Here is a 17,849-nt window from a genome sequence, read left to right as displayed (position 1 = left end):
CACTGAACGCTCTCGGGCTGCAGAGGCTCAGAGGAGGCAGACAAAGCACGCTGGCCGATGCTGACATTTGCTGAGGATCGAGGTCAGTTAAACGTACAGTTAAAACTTCCCAAAATCTTACAGAGACCAGTCCCCCTGCTCATACCCAAGCAGGTGATCTAACACACACGACAGCCCTTGCAGAAGACCATGGTGCAAAACCCAGCAAGCTAAAGGCTTGCTCAGGGGAGCAAAATCTAATCTCTGCCTTTATTTGCAAAATAAGAAGAGGCGAGATTATCCCAGCGCATGCCTGCATCAGCGGCATCTTCCGAGTGAAGAACGTATCGATTCTGAAACGCAGCCTGTAATCTCCAGCCACGGCAGCCGTGCACATGCTTTGTGCAGCCAGCGCTCCTCTGTCAGGGCACAGGCATGCAAAAATCGGGGGGGCTCGTTCGACAGGGGAACGAGGAGGAAAACCTTGAGGCAGAACACACCTACAAATACAAAACCCCCTCTTTTTCAGCGAGGAGAAACGACGCTTACTTAGCAGCAAAGATCCATCCCCACTGAAGAGGGTTTTCTCTCCTCAACAGATGCAATCAGTTCATATCTGACACGGGAAACACCCAGCTCGGGCATCAACGCTTAAATATTAATGTTGCTATGATATGCCGTATCATATTTCTAAAACAGGCTGCAGTGTGCAAGTGAACACAAGTCGCAATAAATCTGAATTTTTGAACATTCAGCGGAGAAATCGTGCAAAGCAAGGGAACCCAGCCCCAAAATACTGTTCCAGAAAAACTCCGCTTCATTTCAGTTCTGCGTTAAGTAGCAAATTCAGGATCATGACCCAAGGCAATTTTAGTGCTGCAGAATATTTGGGATGAAGATGATTGTAGCAAACGTTTTCTGACATATTACTTACACACCACAGATTAGATAAAATTCACAGCCTTTGTAATTATACTCTGGAGGTATCGGTCCTGGGTATTTCTGGGGGGGACACGGGGAGGGGAGCTATTCTGCTACACGTACGCAACCCCTATATTCAGCACAGCTACATCACAGTTGTGGAATATCCCCATTACAAGTGTAAATTAAAACCTATAAAATAATATGGAGATTATAAAAATTGCGTTAAAACTGATAACAGCTTTACTGATTTACTGACAATGAAAATATATAGCATTTTTTCTGTCAGAACATTTATCAACACTTGGCAACCCTGGACTAACTTGACATGTAAAATGATCAAAATGGATTATGAAATCTCTTCCGTTCATTTCTATTGATTTTACTTATGATAAAATTCATCAGTGTGCAAAGGAACACTTGCGACTGGCATTTCCCCCCCCCAAAATCCAGGCCAGTTGGCTGGCTGTAATTTTAGTATGAGATGGCAGTGCAGAATACCTTACCCTGCGTGTCATCGGCGAACGCACACAGCTCCTACGTCCCGAGAATGCTAAGCGCTGTATTAACTCCTAATTTTCACTTTTAAACTATGAAGCGCTAAATTCTGAGCTAAAATGGGAAAGCATGGACAAAATTATGTTATGTTTACTAAGAAGCATCTATCTGAACATTTTTCCTTTAAAAATAAACTTTTTCAAGGCTGATCAAAGTTATTTTTGTGACTGCCATAACAAACTGCCAGTGAAGGGACCATTTTTAATCAGTTTTATTGATTCATGCTTTCAGTTCCTACTCAGTTAAAAACAAGGCACATTAAATACATCCTCTTATTGCTCTATAAATGCATGCGGCTCATTCTGTATATCAAAAGTAATAAATAATGGCAGTAAAACACCAAGACAGTTATAAAAATGACAACCCAGCCTCACACACAGTATTTAACAGTTCAGTCTAGAACGGTAACCTAACAAAATATCTAAGTGCCACATGTAAAACATGCAGTGTGTATATACGTGTGCACATACATACACACCGATTGGTACACACACATATAAACACACTGCATGTATACGCATGCCCTTCCCCCGAGGCGTGCAATTTATTTAAAACACAAAATAACCCCCCATCCAGAAATCCAGCTCCCACCTCAAAGAAAAGAAAAAATAAAGAAAAAAATCACATTACTGTTTTTCCACCTAGGATCAGAACAATGCAAGACAGTGACATTTTACAACTCTTTCTACAGTACATTCACATGAAAAAAAACCCAAACAAAAAAAAAGCCAACAAAGCCAACATTCCTGAAAACAAAGGTGAGGTGATAAATAAATACTTCTGGATTTTTTCCATGTATAGATTTAGCTGTTTGAAGTAACACATGCAATCTTCTCTTGTTACGCAAGGCAGTCATACAAGATCTTGCTGTGCCATACAAAAGAGCAGAGAAGCATGACAGTAAAGTGCCTCAGATGCAAAGCAAATTCATATTGGAGGACATGTGTAGCCCAGAAAATCCCAAAGTCACATTCTGTATGCAATATTACTAAAACAAGAGAACAAAGAGTATACTTTGGGTACAAAGCAGAAAATCCTGGCTTTGCAGGTAAACTTGTATTATTAATTCTCAACAGTGCCATTTATAGAGGAGTGGAGGAGAATTTTTCCTTAAACCATACAAAAGATGTTAAATATTGTAAATATTTTTCTTCATGTGGCCTGGAAAAGGTCTCATTACTTTTACTTTTTTTTTTTCCCCTCAAATTGTTGTCAATAGTAGAATCCTAAACCCCTTCCCTTCTTACCTTGCTCACTGAACCAAAATAACCTGTGTATTGTACATTCACTTCCCTCCCATTCCGCAGTATATGTAAAATCTGTTGTGATGTTCGTATTCAAGAAGGGTTTTGGAAATACAAAGCTGTGTCAAACATGACATACTTTACCCGAATATACTGGAACATATTTCAAAAAGAAAAGTTTACAGGAGCCCAGAAACAAACCCCTTTGTCCATAAAGAAATTCTCACACTGTCAAATGTGCTAACTCCTCATTCACACAGACTGCACCTCGCTAGCACAGGACTCGAAGCAGAAAAGCCATAACCCCTGAACAGCATCTGCAGTTTGGCACAAGGCAGCGTCAAAAAAATTCAACATGCAAAAACCCGTTTTACCCAAGACTGCCTCCTTCCCTCCAGATTTTACCAATCGTTTGGACTGACAGAAATATAACCATTTACTGAACCTGAAATGAGGCTTGCCCTTTTTTTTTTTTGTATCTACTATTTTTAAACACCTGAATTTTTAATTTTTTTTTAAAGGACTCTGCCTCCCCAGCCAAACACAACATCTGTACTTACTATGCCACATACTAACACTCCTCAGCATCTCCATTTTGTGCATGTAATCATTTTCCCTTTTAAAATATCAAAGTAATCTTTGCTGTTCATTCCTGTACTGTTATTTTCCACTAGTGAACGTGGTCACATCAGTTAAAATATATCAGATTTTACACAAGTAGAAACTCTGACACCTTGGAACTGAGGCTTGTTTTGAGTTGTAAATTGGTATTTATACTCAAAGAATAGAACAGAATGACAAATTCATCAATAAACCATTCTTGTGTTTTTCCTTTCCTTGTTCTACATTAGGCAGAAGCCTTCCACCTGATCTTGAACCTAGTCAATCTAACAGAAAGGCAAATAGCCAGATACAACATTGTTGAAAACAGCTCAAGTGAGTGGTCCTAATTTTTTTTTTTTTCCATTAATCTGCTGAAAAATAGCCCTTTCACTTTTCTATAAAAGTTAGTGGAATGCAAAACAAATCTCATTGTTTCAATTTGTGTTTGAGCATTTTTAAATGAACAATTAAGACTTTATGCTATCAAAACCTGCCCTAGTCTACTTATCATCAGTGTTTGTCCAAAACTGGAAACAGTATGAAGCACTGTACAGCATAAAACACCACCTGCTAGACAACGCTATTTATTAAAGGAAGCTTATTTTTATTAATATGAGAGAAAGGAAAACCGTTCCCTAGCTTTTAACTGAATTATTAGCTTGGCTGATTAATCAGGATGTCTTTTGTTTTCCAGCTTCATGCTGCTGATATTTTTGTCTGGCCAAGTATTGGTACCACTGAAATAAGAAAGCACTTGAAAGAGCAAAACCAGCCACCTACGGAAGGCTCACGACAGTTCTTCACTGTGACCACCGCCTCAGGAAGGGTCACTTTCGTTCCGTTTGTGATACTCTCCCCAATCCAGAACACCAGCTCTCCCCCTCTTGCTCTTTGTTGAAGAGGACAGATCAGCAGCTTTTATGTATTAAACGCGTATTTGCAAAATTCAATACAATGCATTTAAAGGCAGGATTCACTTTCTGAGCATAGTTTCCTTTAAAAAGGTAAGGGTGATATAAAAGTTAACGAACAAGGCAGTAGGCGCACGTGTGCTTGTGTGCGCACCCAAATCTTTCTAGACTGTGTTCCTGAACTCTTGTTAATAAACTCCTGTGTCTAAAGAACACCCAATCCAAAAGGCCACATACTGGAGTATTAAGAGCTGTACAGGAAACCATTAATAATGAAAACAAATGCACCAATGTATTTTTTGTAAGAGCTACACCGATAGACAGATCCCAGTCATCTTGAACAAGCAAGGACAATCAGAAGCACTGGAATGTTTTTCAGCAGAGAGGCAGCCACGCGTCTCCGTTAGCTGTGGCTGCGAGCAGACGTGTTTGAACTCACAGTCCACCACCGCTCCGGTCCACCGGAATCACCACCCTCTGACGCAGGTTCTCCTCGGCAGTCTTCATGAGCACAGCCAGCCGGCTTCCAGAGACGTGGCCCTTCTGAATAGCACTCATGAGCTTAAGACACAACAGGGAGAGCATCCTGTTAACCCATTTGCAAGACAAAGAACAGAGGTAGAGGGTACAGCCCTCATGGAAAGGCCTCAGTAAGCAGCTGGAGGGACAGCAGGGTGACCGCAACCAATACCAGTCCCTGAGCAGAGACCACCCAAGCCCTCCACCGACACGGCTTACAGGGCACGGGACAGCAGCAGAGTCACGCAGCTTGGTGCTACGAACTCCTCTGCACGAGAGGTGTACGGAGACGGGTGGCTGCCCTGCCCCTGGGCCGGCAACGGCCGACACCGAGACAGTTCCAGTCTAAACAATGGCAGAGTTTGTCCAAGAGCCATGAGCAAGCGTTAATGAACATACAGAACTGATTTTTCCATATATAAAGCAAAACTGCTGTATGGTTTCAAAGACTCGCCTCAAAGCTCATCTACATTTGCCAGAAATATCGATGAAAGTTTTGGCCAGGCATGGGTGGCAGGAAGAGTACAAGTACCAAATACGATCCACTTGGAAGTAACAGTGCAGGCAACCATCAACACCAGGGTTTTTCTTTTTCTTTTTTTTTTTTTTTTTAAATCTCTGAAAGATGTAACTAATAGAAGAACACCATTCCTGATCTACCACTGACCCTGGACCATACCCTTTTTCATTCATATGCCCTTCTTTGTAGAAATAGTGTACTTGACTTCCACAAGTCTTTCAAATCCAAATTCCTTTACAGACTTTTAAAACTAATTTGCCTTTAAGTCCTTCAAACTGGACTCAGCTCTATCTTAACGAACACACACTACTGCTAAGATTTTAGTTAATTTTTCTTTATCCCATGGATAAAGTGAGCATTAGACCTGAAATTACATGCAGTCAGCTTGTCAAAGACTACTATGAAAAGCAATCGGCACTTACAAAATGCAATTTCTTACTCCCATTGAGTGCTAAGAATCCTTCGGATTTCTTCCCCTCTATAGGAAAATCTATTAATTATATCTGCAGGTGGACCTATGCAAATGTGGTATCAGCCCTGTCAAAGCAGGGACGAGTACCCGGGAGGGGAAAGGGACAGAGGGGAACCCCGTGCTTTACAGACCCAGCTGAGGCTGGCAAAACCTCCCTGCATTTTGAAGGCATTTTGATTACCCTGTGCAGCCCGGAGGCAAGGCAGATGGCGGAGTCGGGACGGGAGGACCAGCAGCAGTAAGAGCAGTAGCTACAGCCAGCAAGGGAAGTCCTCCACTGCTCGGGCTTGGTGTTCTCCCTCGTCCCCCTCCCCACTTCCGCTACTGATGCGTAGCGATCCCTACACGCAGACAGGGAGGCCCTAAGAGGAGAGGCATTGCCCTCACACCCATCCACCCTGCTTGACGATACACTTGGTTACCAGTCTTGTGTCTGTCTGGTCTGACTATACTGCACGCTCTTTGGGGAAGTGACCACAAAAAAGATGGCTGATCCTCCTGGTTTAACAGGGTTTTTTTGCCTTTATATACCAAACTAGTTGCCAAGGTCCCCCTCCTTTCTTGAGCATAAGTGGCAGCAGCACTAGGCTTCTGCATGCAAGTCTTCAGAAAAACAGTCACTGCTGTAAGACAGCTCCGCGTGCACCTGAATGCTGTCAGAGCTCTGCCTCCCTGCCACGGTAACGACCTGTGTGTACTGAACGCTGATCAATGCAGTCCGCTTTCTCTTTGTGACACACCTGTAAGCATCGGCGTCTGCCGGGACCAGTTCTCACGAGACCATTATTTGAGCTACATTGGCAATCTGCAGTTGGCCAAATGAAAGCACTTGGCATTGCTCTGCTCCCCACCTGGAGAGCTACGCAGCCACCCTGGTACAACGTGTTCCTGTATTCTAATATAAACGTCCACAAATATTTGCACATGGCTTTCCACAAGCATTCTGCGGTAAAATGCAATTACTTGAAAGTTTTCAGAAAGCAAACACAAAAGTATTGGGAACTGACTTAACAGATCCATTAAAAAAATTAAACAAACATTTAATGTATTTTGTTCCTTCCATGGCAACCTCCTGTTAATTTTATTACCACACTTCCTACCTAGCACTCGGCTCCGCAGCAGCTCCCCGCGTGCTGCTCTCTGCCTCGACAGGAAGGAGGTGCGTAGGCACACGTGATCCTTACTGCAGTGCCCGTCGCTCGTGTTAAATATTTAGATTGCGTTGTGAAATGTATAGGAAAAGCCAGTAGCCACACAGTTTTACAAAAGTAACTGTGAAACTAGACCAAAACAGTGACTTGCCGTCTATATTTTACAGATATTATGACTTAGGGCAGGCAACCCCTAATAAGACTGTTCAGCACAGTAAAGCAAAAAACCCAGAAAGCCACCAAAAAAAATCCACAGAAGATACAATTACTAGTTGTTTCAACTTCTTAACCACAACGTATCCAAACTAACCAAATTATAGTTTAAACACAGCCCTTACAGTAAATGGTGGGTTCCCCTCACCAATTAAGTTTTCATGTGCAAAGGGATGTAAGGAGGAGAACCTTTTCAACAGCCAGAAAAACAGCTGTGATTTTCTCTTATATTTGAATACATAAGTATAAACTCCCAAAGCCATTGTTTCTTCTTTCCCCCCATGGTTTGTTTGGGGTTTTTTTTCCCCTTCCCCCAGGGGCATTTCAGTTACCCAGCTAAATTGCTGCATTTTAGGCAAATAAATAGTCCTTTTTTCTAATGCTGGACACAACCTGTGAAAATTTTCTGCATTTAGATTCAACAATGCTGCTCTTATCTGCAGCTCATCTCGAGAGAGACAATTACCATTTCCTTTGCCTTGATCTTGTTTGTTTAACTTGACACAGTGAAGAAAGGGCTGACATTGACCAAAATCCCCAGCATTAATTTATCTCATGTTCGGCATTCATCATTGCCACCATGCAGGAAAGACATGGCAGTCGCTTGAAATACCACACCAAGAACAACTCTACAAAAACAAAGCTGGCTGGCAAACTGCATATGCAAGAGGAGCTGGGCAAACAAACGTTTCAGTAGTACCCTGAATTTTATTTCAAAGCCCTGCAAAAAGCAGATGTATGGGTTGTCAGTGCAATGCCTTTCACACAAACTGAGACAATGTTAGCCAATCCTGGAGTTTAAATGGGATTATATGGACCGGATGTGCTTTAACCACAAGCTCATTCTTTAAAATATTCAAAACAGTTTAGAAATGACTAATCACTTAACAGACCCAGAAAAATGTCAGTGTGCGTAACCGTGCCATATACCTTCCAATGGACAATTGTATCATTTTGAATATACTTAAAACAGCATTTCTGCATGAAAAAAGCCAAATTCAGGTCTGTACTGTGGTATACTTTGTCAATGGGACCCGTTCTTTGGGTCTCGTTATTTCCGCACATGAAAAAAAAATCCTTGCATTTCAAAGTTGCTTGAGGATGGCTCTGTGTGTCACTTATCTTGTGATCTGGCAAATAGCATCAACACTACAGCATTTACCCAAGCAACACACTCGCCTAGTCTCTAACCCAGCCCTTCAGCAATGGGGGAAAAAATGAAATACCCATGCCTTTGTTCATTAAGGTTACAGCTTCTCTTGTAACAGAGAAACACCTACCTGCAAAAACTCATTGAGCTCAACCTGTCCATTTTTGTTCAGATCCACTTCATTTAGAATCTCATGAAGTGTATTTTCAGCAATTTGCACACTGATGCTCTAGACAAAAAAAGCACAGAAGGATGTCAACTGGGTTGTTCAGCACTATTTATGCCACACTCTGAAATTTAGATAAGAGGCTTAAAAAGGAAACTAGAAGAACACAAGGAAACATTACCTCCAAGACACGCTGCACATCCAGTATAGTAATAAACCCTTTCTTGTCCTTGTCAAACATGTGGAATCGCTTCTTGTACCTGCAAGATAAGGATTATCAGTGGGAAAAACTGCACTCAGAAGAATGATAGGTATTAATGCCTAGCAGCACAGGGAACTCTTTTACTTTACTTACCTTTCAATATCTGAAGGCACTAGACTGATTTCAGAGCTGTCTGTTAATTGATCTGATTTTACTTTGTAGCCCATTTCGTAATAGAGAAATTTTTTAGCAGCTTCAAGTTCTTCCTGCAACAAAAAAAGAAAAACTGTATACCTGAGGAATAGCAAGCTCTCACACAATTATTTTTAATGTAGTATTTATTAGCTTCTTCCACTTAACTAGAATTTAGCCAAGGTCCAAAAATTAAGCAGATGGTAGCTGAAAAGTATTTAAAAAATAAGTTAAGCTTAGCCACTTTGTACTCTTGAAAAGAGATATCAAGTCTGGTAAAGACTTCTAATTACTGTGTAAGGGCTTTTAGGACCATACCACACCTTCAGTCACACATGGTATATCTACCCATTTCAAGAAGAATGGCACTGGCAGGTCAGGCCTACAAAATGCCATTTAACTCACAGCTGGTATCTTAGTGCAACGTTTCACCTAACTTGTCTAAAATCAGCAAAAAAATCAGGAGGCTCAACACCAGGCAGGTTCTTCATGTTTTAAACTAGTTTTCTTGGTGGCAGTAAAATTAATTTATTACCTGAAAGTTCAGTGCAAGGTCTTCCATAGCCATTTTTTTTAATAAGTGATAAACACCTGACATACCTAAAGTACTGTAGAACAGAGTTCTTTCTATAGCGATGGGTACACCAGACACGGTTCTAAGAGTGATACAAGCATCTGCCACATGGGCACCAGTATTAAATAGTCCGCACTGCAGTTAACAAACACGAGGAAGCGTGCTAAGTAACGGCCGCAGTAGCAGTAAAAGATTCCTAGGCACATACTTACAAGCCACTTCATCTAGCAAAGACTTGTTCGTGAAGGTGTTATTAGGAGACCAACTAAACTATACCAGACTACTCTTACATACTTCAATATAAGCACACAAATTAGCCTTAAAGTCCCAAACCAACAAAGACTTACTGAATGGTCTTACCATAAGATCTAAATTAAAGAATGCTCTTCTGGATAGGCATTGAATTGCCTCGTCCATCAAGTTGAAATGTAGCATGTGCAGGATTGCTGTAAAAATGCAGCACTTCAAAATGGCCCAAGACTGGTTACAGAAGAGATGCTCAGTAACTCGAGGGGGTTTAGCCTCATTTGAAAGAAAAGGAGACTTTTCCTAAAGAAACCCCAGTGGGCATTCAGGGAATGCAGAGACTGCCGTGCTGGCATTAGCGAGCTCACACAAGCCACAGATGGCTTTGTAAGTCTTACGGGTGCATGCAGTACTCATTAATGTTCCTTCCTGCAGGTTATGGTGAGAATGGGTGCCTAACTCCCCAACTACAGGCTGCTGGAGTTACAGCTGTCCATGCAACCCTAACGTCATGCTGGTTTCAAATTCTTTGCTTTGCAAGCTTCCCATTTTCTAATCTATTGTTATGGAAGAATTTAAGCTTTGTTTAACACGGCAAATGATTATATGAGCAAATCTCACTGGGTGAGGGCAAGACACCTCTAACTTCAGTCAAACACCTCTGACTATGGGGTTGCTCAACATAAAGGCACACAAGCAACACAGCTCACAACTGTGACATGAGGGTTTCCCTTTCTTTATGCATTCCTGTGGGGAGGCTTCAGGATCACAGCAGGTCCTCTGGCTAGCAGGATTCAGATGAGCTCCTTCCAGAACGTTAACCAAACTTCTAACTGGCTAAAAGGTTTCATGAACAGTGCAAGGGAAACTTCCCAACCCCTTTGGAGTGGAAGAGCTAGGTGAGCATTCACAGGTTCTGTCTGCTTCACAGTGAAAGAAGTCCCAAATGGCGTGTCCCATTTGGGCTCGGTACTCCGGTACTCCTTGCGCTGCCTTTCCTCCACCATACCCTGGACAGGATTACAAGCACAGCCTCCAGCATTCGGGGCATTTGTCTTTTTATGACAACAGAAAGAAGTGATAATCGGTAACTTACACGATGTGATAGTTCAGAAGGGTCAGGATTCACGTCAGTAAGTGGGATGTCTACCTCTACGCTAGTTATCCAAGGTACTCCTGACTGTTTGTGGAGATCTACACAGGGCTGTAAGGGTGCAATTCAATGCAGGCACAGCAGATGCCTTCATTAGGGTAAGTCATCTGACCGAAGCTGTTTACTACAGAGACTGGCTTAGATAGAGACAGCCTGTTATCAACACCGCAAGTAGAGCGAGAGGAGTCCCACGCTGTATGTCTGAGCACAGACCCACTGGGGGCAAAGGAAGCTAACAGTGACCTTAAACACTGATTTAGGCCAGAGAATGGTGCAAACTCAGTATCATCACTTTTCAAAAGATGCAGCAGACAAAAAGGAGTGACGCAGATTACAAGATCCTCCTTTTCTGAGGCAGATTTGTTGGAAAGTGTCAGTAAACAAAATATTTGAACAGGAATGGGATAGTAATGCCAAGTCTGCTTTCATTTTTGAAGTTGGGGAACAACAGGATACAGACCTTCCACTTTCCCCTCCACCCCCCGGCCAATACCAACTCATTTCACAGCTATTTTGATAAAGTCTTTATAATGAAATACGCCAAGTGAATCATTCTCTCAGGAAGAAAGCATCACTTGAAGTTTTCTATTCAACTAATTTAGATCGTTAACATGGAAACTACTTAAGAAAAACAAAACTGTTTCAGATGAAAAAAGCCCTTTGTACCTTTTTTTTCTGCTCACTCCAGTTAAGTTCTTTGCCCATTATATCTACGATTCTTGGCAGGGCTTCCTCTGCAGCCTGCACATTCAGAAAGGCCAAGCGAGTACGTCGGGAAATCATATCCACTGCCGTGCGGGCATACTCTTTAACACCATAGACAACCTGGAACAATAAGAAAAGGGGAAAAAATGCAGATGAGAAAGTAGACAGGCATTGTTGGAAATTATGTTTAGCATCACAAACCGCACTGCTGGGCTGGCTGTACAAAATTAACTTTCTGTAACTAGTTCCCACCCAGACACGAGAAGGGTTTGAAAAGCTCCTTTTTACTTGGAACATTTTTGAAAATGCATCTGGGATCAAACATATATATAAAATAAAAAATAGACATTATATAATTCTAAATATTTAATTATATAAAAATATATTTATATGTGTATACATAAACATAAAAATAAAGCATGCTCTGGGTAAGGGGAAAAACAAGAACAGGAAAAAAATCTGGACCTCACCAAAGGAAAGGGCTTACGGAGATGTTTTACAGAGCGAGACAGACCTGCTCCAGAACCTGCTTATCCCAAGAAAAGAATCAAAGAACATTATGGAGTTTTTCCACATACCTCAGCTTCAATATAAGGAAATTCCGATACAAGACGTTTTCCAACGATCGGCCATCTCTTTCCTGTAACTTGGGCTATTTTGGCCACCTCAAAAGCCTTGTCGCCGTATGTTGAAGCTAGATGCTGAGCCACCTACAGAGTTGAAAACAAATTCAATATGCTTTCAAAAGCACATCAGATATACACGTTTTTCTTGTCAATTCTCTTATCACCAATAACAAACAGGCTGAAGAGAGTATTAGATTTTGATTGTATGGGAGCAAACTACTTGCTTTGTGAACGGGTTAGACCAGCACTGACACCACTATGTCTGTATCAATACAACTGTGACTAGTGATGCTCCAACTCTTCTGCTACACCGTGATCACATCTGAAGTACAGCTTTTGTCGGGCTCAAAGGAAGACAGACCCTAGCATGTCGTAACATTTTAAAGCAGGAAACAGTCAAGATTAGAAGGAAGGGAAAAGAGAAGAAAAGAAGAACAATTACTAGAATTTATTTTTGTTTATTTTTGTTAAAACTATCTTTGCCCCAGACAGATAATAAGCTCTTATCAGGCTCAACAGGCCTTTGTACAAGTTATGCTGGCATTAGATTTAGTGGGAAAACAAAACCCTCCAACACAGAAACATCAGAGTATCAAGAGAAACCATGACTCACCTCACTTTCAAGTCCATAGTCTTGGACCAACCTAATGTAGAGAGTGGGACTCCAGTCCTCGGCCCCTTGTAGCTGCAGCCCAATGGTCTTACTGGAACCTGCCTTCAGATCATGCGCCTGAATAGCTGCATCAATGGTGTCCTGCGCCATGGCACGGTAGGTTGTCCACTTCCCACCTGTAACCACACATTTACTTCTTTATTTGGGGAAAGCAAGCGGAATACCAAGTTAGTATGTACTATATATATTTTATATATCACATTATTCTTACTACACTTGCTCCAACAAGCCAGTCATGCTACCGCTCACAGATCATTATCTAGTTATAGGAACATGAAGGATTATCCTGTAACAAGAAGTTTTGAATAAAATACACTGGGGAAGCCCAACAAAGCTATACTTTAAAAGAACTTCCAGTACCTGCTATCGTGACAAGGCCACTATTACTAATAGTAACGACATGATTCCGGGATATCGACTGTGTGTCTTTGGAGTTGGGGTCTGTGACCAGAGGACGAATGCCACTCCACGCTGCCAACACGTCTCCTCTTCTCACTGTCCGGAACCAAAGATCAACCAAAGTCAGCCAGGAACTGATGGGTATTTATCTCACATCCCTCCCGTGGTCTTTGTGGCATTGCCTCTGAGTAGATACTCGCTGTGAAACAAGGACTGCACCACACCACGCTTGTTAGTTGAGCAGCTCAAAAAAGCTGAAGAAGATTCTCCAAAGTAATGGAATAAGCTGGGCTGCTGAACTAAAGACAGCCCTGCCCCAATCGGTATCAATAATATTCTCTAGCGCAAAACAAAGTCAGACAGAGAGGTCTGTTTTTCACACTGGTTAAAAATCCAACAGAGTAGAGATATCCTGGGAACTGATCAACCAAGAGAGGTTCAACTGTCAAAGTCATCGATCAGGTCAAAAAAAAAATCCCAAACCCAAAAAACAAACCCTACCAAAACCAAAACATTCCCCCCCCCCAGCACCAAGTCTTCTCCTTGTTTGCTTGTGCTGACAGGACAGTCCTTACATTACATTTTAGAAACCAAAATAAAGTTTGTTCCACATGACCATAAGGTTTGCTTTTAGGACTTCAAAGCTTTTTCTCTAGCTTGTAGGTTATTTTTCCAAGTTTTCCTCTTGACAAGTGATCTTTATCCACAGCCTTTATCGGAAGTGCAGTTACACATATGCACAAGGAGAAAATTTATTGGCAAGGTTGTGGTCGGCTGTAGCACATCCTCAAAGCTTGTATCCCACGCCAGCATTTGTTACTGCACAGCAACCCAAAAGGGCCCAACTGACCTGCCAAAAACCACCCAACAGAAGAGTCTACATCTCTTACACAACCACCTCTTCCAGCCCTGCCTTCTCTTCCTCCTCCTTATCACTGCTTCAGAAACGTTGTCCCACTCCGCAAGAAGCCTGACTAAATGGCCATTTACTTTCTTCTTCCCCCCCATGCTACTCCTCTGCTTCCTGCCGAGTTCCAAGCACATCCCTAAAGCCAACCCTGACTTCTCAGTAAACTTGGAGGAAGAAAACCCGAAGGCATCAAGTAGTCACAAAAGCCCTTAACAGTTGTAGGAAAATACCCTAGCCTCCGAAAGTCACTTTTTTTCATATATAAAACATGGGACTGATAGAGAATTTAATGAAATTAGTTTTGTTGCTTATTAAATTTGCAATAGAAAAACTGACCGATTTGCTTTATGCTGAAGTCTTTGGAACATTTTTTTTATACAACTTTCAAATAAGTGATAATTGAAAATCAGTAACGGGGTGTAAAAATATCCCCAAAGAACACAAAATAGATTTCAGAAATCAATGGTGCTCTGCCAGCATGTTTAACCTGCCAAAATGAAGTGTTAATCACAGAAATAAGATACCATATTACGTTTATAAACTAATGAAACTAGAAAAAGCAGCATGCGTGACACTATAATTAAACAGTTGGAACACGTCCAAGCCTGTGTAAGTTGATAACCCTGGCACTGTCTCTGGCAGCAAAAAGGCAGGTCTGCAGTGAGTTGATATGGCCAGCACAGTTGTTAATTCAGTAACAAGCAATCTATAAACACTGCTAATTGCATATGTGAAAAACAGCATGCACCTAGGTAGGTTTCATTCAAAAGAATTAAACACTTCATAATGTACTTCTGTAAAATACCTTGCAAAATCTCTGTCTTATTCACAGTCTTAACTCTACCAGCTACCTGTCCGGCCTACCACACTTATTTATGTCAACTTCTGCTCAAGAAACTTAAAGGTACATTTCCTGAAGACTTTTTCTGAACTTTATGCAATACAGAGCCATCAATTATCCACTTCAGGAAACAAGTAATCTAGCGTTTCCAATCTCCAGACAGCAAGTTTTCCCAAACCTAGGGATGTTGCAATGTTCCTGACAGAGAGCTTTTCAGATTTATTTTAATGTTGCTACTACAACAGAAATACAGAAGTACAAATGCTTTCAAAGAATAATTTTTTAAAAAACTCACTATGAAGGAAAGAAGCCCCTCTCCTTTAAACCAGCACTGAGTCAAAGCAGGTCAGCATCTTACAACAAACGTGTTCTCGGCTCAGCTACTGAAGAGAACAACTGTCACCAAGTAATTTTTATAAATTCCCTCTTTGCCCATTATACTTTCCTCTCCCACTGAAGACTGACACTATTAGATATTTACCATATCAAGAAAAGTAAATTCTAAGAATAAAGCGCCTAGAAAAATGGAAATAAAAACAAAGACAGGGCAAAAGTTAGAACAACTCTTCCTTCAAGAAAAGCAGGTGAATTATTTGATGTACTTGCGTTGATGTACGACCAAACTGTCCCAGTTCTGCAAAGCCTTGCCTCTGCCACCCAAAGAGACCACAACGACTTGGCTGTGGAGCTGGACAGTTAGTGCCAGTTAGATGAAAGGTATGTGAAGTCTGAACATGCAGATATCATCCGATTTTCATCTACATAGTCCAAGTAGTACAAGTATATCTGGAAAAGCACCATTTTTTAAGCCGATACATAGATCAAGATGACACTTATGTCCCACTAGTTTTAGAAACACCCAGATGCACAAGAACCATAGTTATCGGTCACCGAAAAACTTTAGACAGACAGCATTTACTCAAACTGAAATGCCACAGGCTCATCAGTACCTTCCCAGGGAAAAAGAGAGCTGACAAAGGTTTACCTTCAACATCAACACTAAGGTAGTTGCGCACTTCATTCAAAATGAAGTTTATATCTTCTTCTGTTGGTATCGGATGGGAAGTAACGTCAGTCGGGCTGTCTGTGGTCCCTGCAATAGTCATCTTCTCCCACGGCAGGAAGAAAATCACTCTACCATCGCTGGTGGCTGGGTCAAGCAGACCCATATTATCAGGGCTGAAATAAAGAAGGGACATGGTTCAAAACAGGTCAGGCGTTCCCAAGGATTCTGTTCTTGCACACCTTGTACCCCAGATAAAGTATAAGAACATTACCTTTGTTCTTAGGTCAAATGGTTTAAAAATAAATAAATAAAAATATCAGAGATTTCACGTGTGACCGTGACCTGACTTTAAAAGGCAGTCCCAGAAGTTTTGAGAAATAAGGCCCTTGAATGTGATGCTCAGATATTACTAGAATTTGATTTCTTAAACAAGGTAGCAGACCACAACCTTAAATCAAGCAATCAGGCCTTTGGCATCGCACATCTCCATTCACTCTTGAAAACCTTGCTCATTGGAATTTCAAACACAAACATTTGGAAATTTTAAAACAGCAATTACTTGAAACTCATTATGGAATGAACAACTGCTTTTAATCAAAAAATGGACAATAATTTATATTATGCCACAAAGGAAAGGGAAGGCTGAAACAGAATGAACATTAAAATGGAAGCAATAAGAACACAACCCTAGTTCTGTTTTGAGGTGTCTAACAAGAAAAATTTAAGATGAAACATTATTAACCCAAGTTATAAATTATCTGCTCCCTAAACAGAGGACAAAAGTCAAGACATACAAAATCCCGATGGCTTCTACAACCTGCACCCGCAATAGAGGTGGGGTGGGGGAGTGTGGGCGAGGGTTAGTAACGGAAGGGAAAAGTAGAGAAAACAAGAGAAGAGCAACACTGAAATCATGCGCGTCACAAGCACATTTAAACAGAAAGATTCCAGTGACACTGCAGCCCGAGTTTGCTGACCACCCGCCACTTGAACGGAACGAATGCCCACAGATTCCCAAAGGATTCGGACTGAGAAACACATTCCGAATGCTCCCAGTTCTCACTACAGCATTCCTGAATGGGGAACCGTGTTGTAAGAAAAAAAAAAAAAAAGGCAAAAGATATCACCTCCATAATGACTAACAGACACTAATTGGATGCTAGGATTCAGAGATCTTTTATTTATTTATGCCAGTCCTACAAACAGGATGGTTCAGTAAAATGAAGAAAAACAGTAGTTCTTCATACAGGAAATTTTAACTTATGTATAAATGTTTCCTGCTATAATGTAAAAAAAAAAATAAATCCACATGTACAAACCCAGTTATCCTTCTCACTTATTAAATAGCTCTGTTTATATTTCAGAAACAAAAGGCGTCTATAAACACTTCAAAGTAAACAGCTTTTATATAGGAACACATTTAAGCTGCCCCCTTTTTTCATTTGTTTTTCTTTAAAGGAAAGATGGAGACTTTCACTGCAGGCACTGGAAGTCCTTGTAAAAACATCTGCCCTCAGTTTAGCAGTCTTCAGGTTTTGCACCTATTCCTGATAATGGAAGGAGGATATAGGTAGTATGTAGAAGGAGGACAGGACGTATATATTTAGGTGGTAATAAGGACCATCAGAGGGGAATAATTCAATGGACTCAAATAACTACTAACACAATAAGCTGAAGGTAGACAAAGACCTGCTTGGATATGAATTACCTATTTAAGAGAGCCGCAAGCTGAATCACTGAATATTTCATTTTTAGGAAGTCTAAACTGATTACTGAAGGTAAGTTTTCAATATCTGGAAAGGCTAGAAGAGAAGCTGAAAATTTCATATATAGCATGTATATTAGAACATTTTTTAGATGATATTTATAGACAGCTTAAGCATACAGTTGGAGAAGTACAATTTAATAGGGGAAG

General features: G+C 41.1%; 1 protein-coding gene across 2 annotated transcripts in view; it reads right to left on the bottom strand.

Moving 5' to 3' along the window:
• Window positions 1-1,653: 1,653 nt before the first annotated feature.
• The window catches only part of GPD2 (glycerol-3-phosphate dehydrogenase 2), a 63,461-nt gene continuing 47,265 nt past the window's right edge, over window positions 1,654-17,849 (bottom strand). For both annotated transcript variants that reach the window (XM_075511497.1, XM_075511496.1), the window contains 9 exons: window positions 15,914-16,107; window positions 13,139-13,273; window positions 12,719-12,894; window positions 12,058-12,189; window positions 11,441-11,599; window positions 8,763-8,875; window positions 8,589-8,667; window positions 8,372-8,470; window positions 1,654-4,777 (listed from right to left, as the gene is read on the bottom strand). In XM_075511497.1, the coding sequence (XP_075367612.1) occupies window positions 4,652-4,777; window positions 8,372-8,470; window positions 8,589-8,667; window positions 8,763-8,875; window positions 11,441-11,599; window positions 12,058-12,189; window positions 12,719-12,894; window positions 13,139-13,273; window positions 15,914-16,107 (1,213 nt within the window). In that variant the 3' untranslated portion in view covers window positions 1,654-4,651. The remainder of the gene's footprint in view (window positions 4,778-8,371; window positions 8,471-8,588; window positions 8,668-8,762; window positions 8,876-11,440; window positions 11,600-12,057; window positions 12,190-12,718; window positions 12,895-13,138; window positions 13,274-15,913; window positions 16,108-17,849) is intronic.

The sequence above is a fragment of the Mycteria americana genome, chromosome 9, assembly GCF_035582795.1.
Source record: "Mycteria americana isolate JAX WOST 10 ecotype Jacksonville Zoo and Gardens chromosome 9, USCA_MyAme_1.0, whole genome shotgun sequence".
Lineage (NCBI taxonomy): Eukaryota > Metazoa > Chordata > Aves > Ciconiiformes > Ciconiidae > Mycteria > Mycteria americana.
The sequence above is the reverse complement of the archived record's forward strand: the minus strand, read 5'-3'. Positions and strand labels throughout refer to the sequence as shown.